At 39.7% G+C, this 14,551-nt stretch overlaps 1 protein-coding gene across 1 annotated transcript in view; it reads left to right on the top strand.

The window, feature by feature from the left end:
* The window catches only part of LOC121920469 (ATP-dependent 6-phosphofructokinase, muscle type-like), a 50,247-nt gene that overhangs the window by 13,110 nt on the left and 22,586 nt on the right, over positions 1 to 14,551 (top strand). Inside the window, exons 2-4 of the mRNA XM_042447611.1 lie at positions 1,120 to 1,218; positions 8,777 to 8,850; positions 10,542 to 10,619. Of these exons, the coding sequence (XP_042303545.1) occupies positions 1,128 to 1,218; positions 8,777 to 8,850; positions 10,542 to 10,619 (243 nt within the window). The 5' untranslated portion in view covers positions 1,120 to 1,127. The remainder of the gene's footprint in view (positions 1 to 1,119; positions 1,219 to 8,776; positions 8,851 to 10,541; positions 10,620 to 14,551) is intronic.

Raw genomic sequence — 14,551 nt, 5'->3', positions numbered from 1 at the left:
GATTTAAAAATGTATACATCGGTTTTCTTCTCTAGCTCAAAACAATGTTGAGGTGATTAAAATAATGTCTGGCATTTATTTATTTAAATATTTCCATCCTGCCCTATTTCAAAAGATCTTAGAGCAGTATACAGGTACAATCACTGAAAACATGTTAAGACAATTTAAAAAACAGAAGCATTTTTGTTTTTTAAAAACAATGAATAGATTGAAATATATTAAATATTAGATACAATGAACAAGGTAAAAACAGGTTAAAAAGATTAAAACCATTTTAAAACCAGGTGCATTAGTATTCTGAAATAAATTAATGTAGCCCAAATTATGCTTTAATAAATAGCTATGTTCTTTATTTGGCACATAAATGAAACCAGCATTGTTTTCAGCTTAAGTCTGTTAATAGTATTTATTAAAATGACAATTTAACCAATGTAATTAATTTTTCCCATCAAGATTAAATGTTGTTATTTGTTGTTTTTGCTGTTATTGTTTATTTCCCACGATTCTCTCAATAATGAGACTCTGATACAGATAATGCAAATACAGTTGAATTAGCCCTTCTCTAGTAACTTTTCTTTCTCTGTTTGGGGCTAGCAATTGAGCTTAGGCTACTGTATTCAGACACATGTCCCATTGAGTTCAGTGGGTCTGGATGAGCATAAGATTTCAGCCTTAACTTCCTAGATTTTCCCTAGATTTTCCCCAGATTGGGGAACTGGTAAGCAGACACAAGCCCTCAGTGAAGTGTATAGCAACAGAAGACTAAACAAAAAGGCACTTTTTAATGGCATGAGGGAATGACTTGGCTGCTAGTGACCTGAAATCCCTACTGTTCATTGCTACTCATGATAGCTGGCCATGTGCCCCTTGTAGGATTAGGTGTATGGCTGACACTGCACCAGAGATCACTTACAGGGTGACATTTCCAGGCTTATCCTTTATGGGAGAGTAGGCAGGGTGCTAACTTTGAAAGGCAACAAGAGAAGGCTACAAGGAACACTTCAGATCTCACAGTGGTGTAGCCTGTGTGAAGGGGGACCAGGAGGCACACCAAAGAGAAGCAGCAGTTTCTCCATCAAGTTCATTTTGGACATTTTGTTTGTCTCTTGATTTTTCCAGCCCAGAGAATGTCGCAAACTCCGGTAAAACATGAACATGCTGACACTATGGGGATTGGCAAGGCCATCGCCGTGTTGACATCTGGAGGAGACGCCCAGGGTAAGTAGACAAAGGCCTTTCTAAAGATTTTCATGGCTTTGGGATAAATACCTTGGTGTATCTATCTACCTGAAATTCTGATGCAGAAATCAATAGAGACCTGTTGTATGGGACCACCATAAAAAGGGCTTTGGTTATCCAGATGCCAGAATATGTCAAGGTGCATTAAGATGGTTTAACTGGTCTCATTTGCAAGCTAAGCTGGTAGCCATACTATACATCTGAGATATTTAACATTTGTAAGTGAAGATCTATTTTTTTTAAAAAAGACACAAATCCAGTTCCTTCTATTTCTTTCATTGTTTCTCCATTACCAGAATCATTACCCCTCCCCTTCCCAAAGCTCCTGTATTTTCTCAACAGAAGATATCTAGCCTTGTGAATTTCTAAGAAGTATCCAGCTGTTAGAGACTGAATGCTACGTTAATCCAGTCTCGATCAGGTAGATATTTTTTGGAAACTCACAAAACAGAACATATGGCATGAGAAATAAACTGTAATCCAGGACTGGAGTACAACCCTGTTGGTCATGGTCTCTGAAAATGGTATGTAGGCTGTAGGAGGGCAGGAGGTTGGACTGGAAGGACTTTTAGACTGGTTCACCAGAACAGTTTAAATAGTGGACCTGTGGTATTCACTGGGGTTTGGTTCCAGGACCATCCATGGATACCAAAATCCATGGTTGCTCACGTCCCATTAAATACAGTGCCAAAAAGACAAACAAATAAGTCCTTGAACAGATCATGCCTGCACTCTCCCTGGAAGCCAAGATGATTAATTGAAGCTATTGTATTTTGGTCACACCATGAGACGGCATGAATCATTGAAAAAGACAATGCTTCTAGTAAAGGTAGAAGGCAGTGGAAATAGAGGAAGAGGGAGGTCATGGGCCTGAATCTACAAGGCCTAAGTAGACTAGTGGAGGATAGTGGGGCTTGTAGTCTCATCCACAGGGTCCCTGTGAGTCAAGGTTAACTAACAACAGCAATAACAACAACATGGTGCTTGGCTACAGGAGGTGGTAAACTGAAATTATTTGATTGTAGGTTAAACAGCCATCTATCATGGATGCTGTAATTTCAGGACTTCTTTACTGAATAGAAGGGACTGACAAGAAGTCTTAATAGTACAGTATATGATTACTACACAAGAAAAAAAATTGTCACCTCGGGCAAGTGGTTTCGGCTTTTCTGATGTGATAATTTAATCCCTTCACATGGAACTCTCTGCACAAATATTCTGTCACAGTCAGGGATATCACTGTGACTGTATAAAGCAGAGTGAGAAATGTATGGCCTTCCAGATGTTGCTAGACTTCACCTTCCACCAGCCCTGGCCACAGCTTAACCAATGATGATGGGAATTGCAGATCAGCAACACCTAGAGGATGACAAGTTGCTGTTTCATATACACACTGCCTATGAAACCAACCTTTAAGCATGTTTGGCTCTGGACTGGACTGCAGAATTAGAGAAGAAATGTTAGGTCATGTCTTTGGCAGAAATCTGTGCTGTGGACATTTCTGTACTGCAGCTTTTCAAGCTGAAAATTCTGGATAAATATGGTGTCTAGTAAGGGGAAATATACTCTGCATAGATGTAGGAGAATGGTTGACCAACTATCCAAGAATTGTGTGGTGGTTAGATTGTCAGATGAAGACTGTGGATGTTTGAGTTCAAATCCCACACTTGATCTTGAAAGTCACTGGATGACATGGGCCATCCACTTCTCTCAACCTAACCTACTTCTCAGGGCTGTTGGAGGGTAAATGTGGGGCAGAGTGCTGTGCACACTGCCATGAGAAAAGGTAGAATATAAATGTAACCCTTAAAAGATTGAGAGATGCACCACCTTTTAATAAAGAAAGAGAAGGACACATTTGCAACAGAGTGATGGGTGGTAAAACCGCTGTTTTGGAACTGTCTCACTTGTACTTTTGATGGAATGGATGGTAACCCTGAAAGTAGACTGAGAGCTGTAGATTCTCATGGTAGTAAAAATGGGTAAACCAATTATTTATAGATCAAATTCTACTGAGTGGCATGACACGAGGGGGTCTATGTCTCACCATTATATTGTTCGACTTTAACTCCCATCAACTTCAGCCTGTACAGCCAAAGGTCAGGGATGGTGGGCATTGCAGTGCCCCAAGTTCTGCAGGGTTACAGGTTCCTCATACCTGCCTTAAGATATATATTGGAGCTTCTCAAAGACTGGGAGAATTGGCTCTGCAGGAGGGAGACTGTAGGTTATAAGGTGGTCCAAAGGTGGGTGTTACAGAAGGCAGCTGCTTCTTCTGGCTCACTACAATCTGACTTCCATCAATAGCCTGAACACATGACAAGGTAATGTGTCACTTCCTTCCCCAACAACCTTCTCACCCCCCGATGGTTTGACAGGGAAGGCTAGCTATCATAAAACTATAAATCCTAGAATTCCATAGCATTGAGCTATGGGAGTTAAAGTGGTGTCAAACTGCATTATTTCTACAGTGTAGATTCATCCTGAGAATGTGGTTTACTGTGGAGAGGTGGTTAACCTTGGGAATTTTTTACTGGGAAACTCATCTTCTGTATAGGCCCAAGAAATCTGTTGCTATGCTGTGGTCATAACATCAGATAAGAAATCATTCCATCACCTCCATTTGGGGAAGATAGTTTGTCCCTGAAGGAGCTGAAGTAGGCCATATCACTGTACACCAGAGCTTGGGAATGTGTATCCCTCCAGATGTTATATAAGACTGGCATTCCCATGCTAGCTAGCATACTTGAATTTTGTGAATTCTGGAGTATTTTGATTTTTTTAAAAAAATGGAACTGAACTGAAATCCCTCACCACCAGTGAAACTGTAGCTGAAAGAAATAACGGACTGTGACTCTTGATAATGAGGGAGCAGATGCAGGAGTCAAAGCAAATAAAGCAGTAGAAATGGGAAGTCTTCCTGTAAGCCAGGAATCATGCAGCTTTTCAGACGCTGTTGAACTTGAATTCACAGAAGTCCTCACCATTGATTATGGCACTTAGAGCTGCAGAGAGTTGTATTTGAACAGTATGTGTGGGACTGTGCCATTCCCACTTCTGCTCAAGTAATCATGTCAGACCTCTGGCAAAGAGGGAAGAAATGGGGGGGGGGGGGAAGGAGATGAAGAAGCAAATATGCACAGAATGATGGAAAGGGGGCCCTGCTGAAAACACTTAGAGAAGACTTACGGAAGAATACTACAATATATGACAACTGCGGCTAGAATAATCTATGCACAAAGATGAAGAGTCAACAATCCCTTTGCAAGAACCGTATTTAAAATTGTATGATTTAGTGGAAATGGACAAGCTGACCATGTTAATACATGAGAAACCTGGAAGAATTTTAAGAAAGAGTGAGAATGCTGATTGAACACATGAAAAATAAGGGAGGTTCTATTATCGTTTTAGGCTTTTAAAAGTGATATATAAAGCAGAGGCCTTGTTTATAAAGTGTTTTATACTTTTATTAAATCCTTTGTAGGGGCTATTATTTGTAGTATGATAGTATGACTTAGAGATTGTTTTAATTATCATATTAACTTTGGAATAAACCAAGGGGAGTTAGATATGTATCACAAAAGAGCCATAGTCAGATATACTGGAAGCCATTGTTTCGTGTGTATGTATTTTCATTTTTTGTTGTTGTTTGTTTGTTGTTGTTTGTTTGTTGTTTTTTGTTTTTGTTAGCTGTGTTTTTTCTTGTATTTTGAAAATACATAGAGTTAAGTATGTATTTATTTTCTTCCTAAAAATATTTTTAAGAGGGAAGGAGAAGGAGTGTCTGGATGGACAGATGGATGGACAAATCTGCCTACCATTGATTCTGGCCCTTGATGAACTGCAATGAGGCCCTAGCAGAAACAAGATTTCCCATCCCTATTGTTGTTGTGTGCCTTCAAGTCATTTTAGACTTATGGTGACTCTATGGTGAAAGTATTATAGAGTTTTCTTGGCATGATTTGTTCAGATGGGGGTTGGTCTTTGCCTTCCTCGGAGGTGGGGAGTGACCTGTCCAAGATCACCCAGTGGGTTTCCATGGCCGAGCGAGGATGTGAAACCTGTTTTCTAAAGTCTTAGTCCGGTGCTCAAACCACACCATGCTGGCTGTCATCCGTGTCCTACTTCATTTATTTGTTGTCTGCCTTTCTATCCTGTCTTTTCTCCAGTGAGCTCAGAGTGACATATATGACTTCCTCTCCACACATACTTTAATCTATGACAACAAACCAGTGAGGTCCATTAGACTGAGAGTGGCTCATGCAAGGGAAAGGGATCCGAGGCCACCAATCCTTAACATTTTCATTTAGGAGAAATAGGAAATATCTTTCTCTGTTCTGAGACACTGGAGAGCTGATGCTAGTCAAAGTAGATGGTACAAGCTCAGATGTCTGGATAGATATTCATTTGTTAGGTGTAGTGGTTTGAACATTGTAGTATGACTCTGGAGACAAGGGTTGGATTCCCTGCCTGAAAATCCACTGGGTGACCTAGGGTGAGTCACACACCCTCAACTCCCCCAAAACCATATGATACATTCACCCTAGGGTCACTGTAAGTTGGAAACAACTTGAAGGCACAAAACAATAATAATTATAATTTGTTTTATTTATATACCGCTATTCCAAAGATCATAGCGGTGAACAGCGAGTAAGCTAATTTGCCCCCAACAGTCTGGGTACTCATTTTAGCGACCTCGGAAGGATGCAAGCCTGAGTCGAGCTTGGGCCCTTTTGCTGGTCTTGAACTCGCAACCTTGTGGTTTCGAGTGAATGGCTGCAGTACAGGCATTTAACTACTGCGCCACCAGGATGCAAAATTATGTTTGCATCCTGCCTTTCCTCCGATAAACTCAAGGTGTCGTAAATGGTGTCTCTTCCACTTTATCCTCAAAACTTCTGTTTCAAGCTGAGAGAGTGTGACTGGTCCTAAGTGGGAAGCGGAACTGGGATCGTCTAAGTGCCAGTCCAGCACTCGAACCACTGCACTGCACTAGATCTCAAAAGGGGAAGAGCTGTCCTTTTTATTGCCTATGTATTTTGAGTTGGGCTTCTAGCTTCTTTGCCAGGAATTATAAGGCACAATGTCTTTTTTTGCCCCTTCACATGTTAAAAGGTGAGGGAACATGATTCCTGTGAGACATGCTTGACTTTGTGAGACTGAAAGGGACTTCTGCAAAACTATTTTTTTAAAAAAAACCCACAGAGGTCAGAAAAAATATTTTTTTGAAGAATAGCTCCTCGGACTGTGATCATGCTGGTCAGAAAGGTAACTCTTGCAAGATCTTTTTGTAATGCAAATTGTATATTTCTCCTTCTCCGCTTTCCCCTAATCCTTGTTTTCCAATATAGCAGAAGCAGCTACCATGACCACCATTATCTCCTTGTAGCAGTCTTATGATTCAGGAGATTTTTCAAGGGAAGGGAGTGGTGTTCCATTACATCCCTGCTTCCAGTGCAGTATATTTTAGAGCCAGTCAGTCCAGCAGCCTAGCAAAGGGTACCACAGGCATTTATTTTAAATGTCATCCTTTCAAAAATAAAATGTGTGAATCATCTGAGGGTGGGATCAGATACATTGGGAGACTTGTGTGCATCTGGGTGCATTCCAGTTTGGAGCAATAAGACATTACTGGCTTTCAAATGGGCTTGTCAAGAAAATTGGCTGAGTAAAACCAAGGAAAGGGGTCATCCTTATCCCTATTGTCCCCAGCAGTCCTGTGGCAAGACAGCTTGGTTTACTCTGAGCAACAATAACACAAGCCTACAAGAAAAAAAACTTTTTGCAATATTGTAGCTGGTTTGTTTTTTTAACTATTTGTAATGTTGGTTTTTTGGGTTGTGGGATGTGTGCTGAATTGAAAAAACAAAATAAAATCATCATACCACATACAGTTCTTTCAAAAATTTGGTATTTTTTAAATCAATTCCGTTATTACTGCTCTTTTATTAAATGCAGATGCTGAAGTTCCAGTTCAATTTCTTGTAGTGTTTTTGAATGGATTTTTGTTTTTCATATCAAGGAATTAAAGTGTTTTGAAAGTCTACAAGAAGACTTTAGTCCCTTTCTTAGTCTTCTCAGGATAATTCTTTGCAGGTTCATTTCATTCAGTCACATATTACAATACAGAAACGTCAAAGCAAGTTGTGAAAAAACTGTACGTGATGAAGCAAATCCAAGGCCATATTTAAAGAAATGTTTTGATGGCTGTTAAAGTGGTGTCAAACTGCACTATTTCTGCAGTACTGATGCAAGCTTGGTGAGCTTTGAGGTCCTTTCCAACTATATAGCTCTGTGATTTCATGGAAGAAAGCCTCTTCCTTAACCAAAAACAGAAACCAAACAGACTGGTGGGTCCAGATGGATGGATTGGTTTGTTTCTGCTTCACTAAACTTTGTGTTGTGTGCCTTCAAGTCTTCTTGGGACTACAAGCCTGATCATTGTTGATGGTTCCAAACAGAGGGCTTTTTGTACTAACAATCAAAAGACCTTGTGTAACTATTCCATTATTCCTTGCTAAATATGTTTTCTTTGGTAAGGAAAAAAGAAGATGGAAGAAGCAGTAAGAAAACACAGGAAGGTTTTTATAAATTAAAATTTATTAATTACATTCTAAAATAAAACATGACAACAAACAATACACCAAAATAACAATAAATAAAGACAATAACCCAGATAAGGCCCTAAAAATTATAGATAAAGGGTGTGTTCAGGGACCCTGAAAGACATCTTTCCATAAAATTTAGCTAAAATTTGGGGGATGTCTAGAGACTAAATCTGGTTGGATGTATTCAATAAATGGTTGCCAAATCTTATGAAAGGTAAATCCAGAGTGTAAGCTTCTCGCTCTGTTGTTGTTATCTGCCATTTTCTCCAAGATGCTGTCTGGAGTAAAAGGTTCTGAGTTTGAGGCAGGGCAAATGGAAAATGAAAACGTTGTCTAGACGTACCTCATGCCTCCATCAAAGTACAGCAAAGGAAAGCCCAATAGAGATTCCTTGGATTACCTTTCAGAAAAGTAGTTCCATGTCCATCCTCCAGTTTTCTCAGGTGCTGAGTCTTTCAGCTTGTCTGCCAGTTAGCAGCTTTGCTTGCTTACAACATGTTACATTATTATACCAATACTGGATGATGGAATATGTATTCATAAATTAATTGCTAAGACTATTGTACACATTCTTGTGGTGGTTAATAAACAGATGGGACACGAAAGAGAGGTTGTGCTTTTCTCAGTCATATAGGAATGGATGGTACAGGATTATAAGGAGAGGCAAACCTAGGAAAGAGGGAAAACAAGTCTGTATGGGCGAATGGGGTGTCAGCCCACTCAAAATTTGAATTACTGTATGTTTAATTACACTGTATCAACACTAGCTTTTCAATCTTAACAATGTACATATGCTAAAAACATCTTTGGTTTCTGAATAAAGTTTTTCTGGTTTACTACTGAAGCTAGAATTTCTAAACTGAAGTACTGTAATCCTGTACATGACAAGTTTTGATTGTAGGCATCTCTTCTTCTTTGATTTTGAACAGGCATGAATGCTGCAGTCCGGGCAGTGGTCCGAGTAGGCATATACACGGGTGCCAAAGTGTTCTTCGTTCATGAAGTAGGTATATGTGATTGTTCCCTTCCTTGAGTGCTTCTCTTCGTTCAATTGGGAATGGCATCTCAGGCAAGGGTAGAGAACCTTAATAGAACCTTAGTAAAACTCCCTAAATCTCTTGCCATTCACTATGCTGACTGAGAATGTTGTCGGAGGGATTTGAATTCCAAAAAATCTGGAGTACCAAACGTTCTCTAAACCCAGTCAATGGTGCTTTACAGAGCACCCAAAAAGGGCGCTCTGACGGCGCCCGTGTTTGCTGCGTGAGGGAGCCGCAGCGGACAAACCGCACGACTCCCCTGCATAGCAAAAAGTAGCCGCAAAAGCGGCTTCTTTTTCCAGCACCGTTGTGATGCTGAGACGTGCAGACACTAGGCGGTTGTCATGTCAAAATGGCAACACCCATCTGTATAGGGCGCCGCCATTTTGACGCCCCCAGTTCTCGGCCTGTGCGAGTACGTGCTGGGGGCGGAGCAAAGGCCCATCTAGATTGGGTCTAAGATCTGCTTTTCACATGCTGCAAAATTTGGTGGTAGTATCATGAAGTAGGAGAGTGAACTGCATCACTTTAAGTTGTGGGTTCTTAATGTTGGGCATGGTGTGCTATTTTCACTTTTTTCCTCCATGTATGGAACTGCTTGAATGTTTTTTAAAATTGTGCGCACACACACACACACACACAAAGGTTCCAACCCAGACTTTTCCTTCCTGAACTGAGGTTATGCTAAAAAGTGGATTCTTTGGATGTTGGAGACAATTAACAAGATGCAACTTGAGTGTTTTCTGTTTGAAAATAGTGTGCCTGATACTTATTTATTTCCACCTCCACCTAGTGTATATATAAACCTATCTTTACAAACAATAATCGGGGCTACTAGCATTCTGTACTAGAAGAATACTTCCTTCCTTCTATATCTGTTTAGTACCAGAGAAGAGCTACTTGTATATGGTGCTAACTCTGCTCAGTATTATTATTATTTTTTGTTACACCATTTGAGTGCTTTGAGCATTTGCAGATTGGCTGGATAGGCTTGGAAAAGAGAGCAACAAAGCCTAGGTTTAGTCACTTGGGTTTGCTAAACTGCAGCCCAGTGGATTACACTGTTGGTCAATGGCAGAGTACATGCTTTGAATGCAGTAGGTGCCCAGTTTAATCCTTCGTGTCTCTGACATCTCTAGGGCAGTTTTCATTTTCCTTAGTCTCAATTTCTGCATTTGGTTTGGCAATGGGATCCCAGAGCAGCTTGTAGAATTACCATCTGGATATTGCCCATATGTTTTTTATCCCCCAGCATCAAATTGTCCTCACTCAGGCAATGGTTGCTGGTAGACCAAACAGAACACATCAGCATGAATAGCATAGTGATGGCAATGTCAAAGCAGTTCCCTTGATGCCAAGACTCCATACTAAGTGTGTCCTTTGTTGAGGTATTTCCCATTCAGTGTCCTGGGTTGTGAAAGGAACTGAAAGTATTCTGAGAATTCCTCATCCAAGCCAAATATTATGTAACCCCAACCTGCCTCTGTCCTCTCCTGTATTTGGATAGAATCTTATTTTGAACATGGTTCCATACAGTAAGCGATTGTATGTTGAGCAACAGCTATAATTATATGTATCTCATGTTCAATAGCTTTTGAGCAGATGGCTTTAAAAATCTTCTCTTTTAACAATTTCTTCTGTATTTCCTTCCCAGGGCTACCAAGGTCTTGTAGACGGTGGTGACAATATTAGGGAAGCAACATGGGAAAGTGTTTCTATGATGCTGCAACTGGTAAGTCAATCACTGGAATTTCATTCCTTACAACTCCCACAGGTTGTGAGAGGCTTAAGAGTTGTCTTCCACAAGCTAAGTTTCTCAGAAGGCCTTGACAGTCCAGAGTGCCTATAGAAAAAAGATGAGTAAATATGGCCTTTAGGCTCTGGTTTTGTTCCTCATGAACTTATGCACACCACTAGTACATGACCCTTGGAGGAATGTGCCCTTGATGAAAAAAAAGATTGTCCATCCCACCTATAGAATTCATATCTGCTTGTTTCTGTAGTATTGCACTTCATAATTTTGTTTGGTTTTAAATTATTTCTTGGTGCTTCCAATCATCCTTTAACTGTTCATGGGAAAAGCAGGGCAGGGCAAGCAGCACAGTGAGAAGTAAATACATATGTTCAGGCTACAAGCAAATTTACATTCTGGTAGATGCTACTTGAAATAGTCACAAGAATAGTGACTGGTAGGTAGAAACACAAGTTTACTGTTTAAAATGGCAGTACTTCTTTCTAAGCTATCTGGGTAACTGCAAAGAATGTTATACAAAAGATGACAGCTGTTATGTGCAACTATTATTGCTGGGACTGAGTCGCCCATCTAGGAGAACATCTTGACTGCTATTCTTGGTCCCTTCAGAAACCTGTCTTGTGAAACACAGTGGACACAGATGCATATAAGTTGTCTCAAGTGCGTGGAGAATCTTATAAGCTATTTTCAGCTTTCCTGTAAAGTATGGATTCATCAGGAAAGCCAGGTAGTGCTCTTGTGTTCAGACAAAAACCAGGAGCATTATCTTTCTTCATGGTGTTTGGTTTTATTTACTGCCTAAGAAATTGGCCTGAGAATAAGCTTCCTTCTTAAAATATACAACTATAGAATCATAGATCACGAGAACAGATAGGATGCTACAAAATTAGTTTTCTGAGCAGCTTCTGGAACACCACATTAACTATTTCAAGAATGGAACTGTAACATTTGTTATAATTACCCTTGAGTGTTTACCATGAATTTCGGTAGCTAATAACATCATGCAGTAAACCCATTAACTTACTTGTAGTTTATGTTCATTTTTAATGGGTTATGGGATCTTCTCCAGTCCTGTGCAGTTCATAACTGAGATCAAATAGACACAATAGTCCATTTCACAAACAGCAAATGAAACAAAGTTGGAGTTATGTGTGATGATGACTTAACTACCTAGACCAAGAAACATGGGTTCCTTCAAGGACTTTACAGTGAGACAAACGAACCTAATGTTAGAAAGAACATCCCAAGAAAGAGGTCTTCAGAATTCATTTTCATTTCCTTACTTTTTTAGAAATTTTCAGGAGGGAAATAGGTAAGGATCTGTTGGGATATTTTAAATTTGTCTAACCTACCTACCATTCTCCAGTGTATTTAATTACAACTGCTGTAAGTCCTAGCCAGAAGTTGCCCAGAGATTATGGGAGCAGTGGTCTAACAACCCACAAGGACACAAGGGTGCATCTACCCTATAGAAATAATGCAGATTGACACCACTTAAGTGTTACAGTTCCATCCTATGGAATCATGGGATTTGTGATTTTAACAAAGTCTTTAGTCCTCTCTACCAAAGAGTGCTGGTGCCTCACAAAACTACAAATATCAAGATTCTGTAGGATGGAGCCATGGCAGTTAAAATGGTGTCAAATTGCATTGTTTCTACAGTGTTGATGCACCCTGAGTTGGGAAAGGCTGTTTTAGGTACATAGATAGATAGCTCTTGAGCAAGATGTTAAGAACATAAGAATAGAAGGGTTCCTCAAGTCCAGTGTTCTGTTTTTAACACTGACCAGCCAGATACCTCCAGGAAACTCCACCAGGAAGACATGGAGATATTGGCCTTCTGGTTGTTTTGTCCCCAAAATCTGATGCTGGTATTGTATTCAGTAATATATTGCCTCTAAACATGGAGGTTTCAATTACAGGTTTATTTGTTAATGTATCTCTAACTTTTATATCTTGGCTTTCTTCCAGTGAATTCAAGGGCATGAACATGACTTTCCTTCTCCCTATTTTATCTTCACAAGCTCCCTGTAAAGTGGCCAGGCTAAGAGAAAGTGATCTAAAATCAGCCAACGAGTCTCTTGGTTCAGTAGGGATTACAGCGTGGATCTTTTAAATCCCAGTCCAATACTCAAAGCACAACACCCTAGTAGCTTTACACATACTTACACTAACTTTCATAAATTGAGTGTATTTGACTTTAGGGACCATCTCCATGACACTTCATATCTGTCTAAATAACCTGCTTACTAATGCTTAAAGTTATCTTTTGGTAGTATTTGCATAATTTTGCTCTTAATCCCATCTATGAGATGAAGCAATACTTATAAAAATGACTGGCTGAATGAGATTTTATTAAATATATTAATCTATAATGTCAATATATTTTACTGAATAATATAAAATTAATATGTTGTATTTAATATAATATTAGTATTCCATGCAGGAAAATACCATACAATCTCTGAGGGATGTAGTAAAAACTATGAAAATTCCACATATGTCAGTTTGGTTTTTAAAATTATTATTCCTTGACGCTTGAAAATTGTTTTTCTCTTTATAACGTTTGTTGAGGCCATTGGTTCTCTGAGGGAGGGGTTCCTGTCCAAGAGGAAAATTATTGTAACATCTTGACCTTTTCATCAGTTGGGGTCACTGCCAAGGTTATATGTCTTAAGTGTAATGATACCACTCCTGCTAGGGTCACAATGAATGCCTTGAGACCCAAAATAAACTTGAAATTGGAGATGACCTTTTCCTGCAGCCATACTTGCATTGAAGAGTTGTGTGGAAGCTGTTTGGATGTCATAAGCAAGAATGGCAGAGGGTCCTGGTACAGTCTCCAGTGAGCTCAAGGACATGTATATGGTTTTCCTTCTCCCCATTTTATCCACATAAACTCCCTGTGAAGTTGGCCAGGCTAGGAGAAAGTGACCTAAAATCAACCAGTGAAACTCATGGTTCAATGTGGATTGCAACCTGGATCTCTTAAGTCCCAGTCCATTATTCAAACCACAGCACCCTAGTAGCTTTACAGACAACCTAGCTACTTTTCATAAACAGGATGTATTTGACTTTGGAGAGATTTTTATTCCTATGAATACAGTCAGCCTTCCACATTTGCTTGGGGCAAATGACCTCCGCAAACATGGAAAAAATGTGAATAACTCTAGGTCCCCAAAACTACATTTAAAACACACAAAAGGTATGTTCTGTAGATTCATCCCACCATAGATGCCTTCAAGACAGCAGGGTTCCTTCGCAAGTCAAAAGTGGGCAGCTGGTGGAACTTGCTGCCATCTCCACTGCTGCTCTATGCCATTTTTAATAAGCATTTACAAGCCTCACTGCATGTTTTCAGTCTTGCAAGCCTTGTAATCCCTAGTACAAATGGAATAGGGAGATGGCAGTAATTGATCCGTGAATAATCAAATCCACCTAAATTAAACCCCCAAATGTGGAGGGCTAATTGCATATGCATATATGTTACCAATATAATCAGCCCTCCATATCCATGTGTGGGTGTATTTAATGATATATGTTTTAATTTGGTTTTTATTTTTATTTTTAATTGTTTAATCTTGGTTTAACTTTTGTACCTTATGGATTTTTAACCATTTTTAACAATGTCTTTTTTGATTGTCGTAAGCTGCTTTGAGTTCCAATCTGGGGGGAAAGAGGGATATAACCACCAACAACAACATGAACATACCACTAATGTCAGATCAGTTTTGAAAATTACAGTTGCCAGACTTCAGATCCGTGACCCTTGCTTATTCGTGAGGAGCATATGGAGGGGATTAAAATGGGCCTATTCAAACCTATGATGCTTGAATATCTGCCAGTTTCCGTATTTGGGGGGGGGGGGTGTCCGGAACGGATCCCCTGCAGAAACAGAGGGCTGCCCGTTT

Source organism: Sceloporus undulatus, chromosome 2 (genome assembly GCF_019175285.1).
Source record: "Sceloporus undulatus isolate JIND9_A2432 ecotype Alabama chromosome 2, SceUnd_v1.1, whole genome shotgun sequence".
In the NCBI taxonomy this organism is placed as follows: Eukaryota; Metazoa; Chordata; class Lepidosauria; order Squamata; family Phrynosomatidae; genus Sceloporus; species Sceloporus undulatus.
This window is presented reverse-complemented; position numbering and strand designations above follow the sequence as displayed.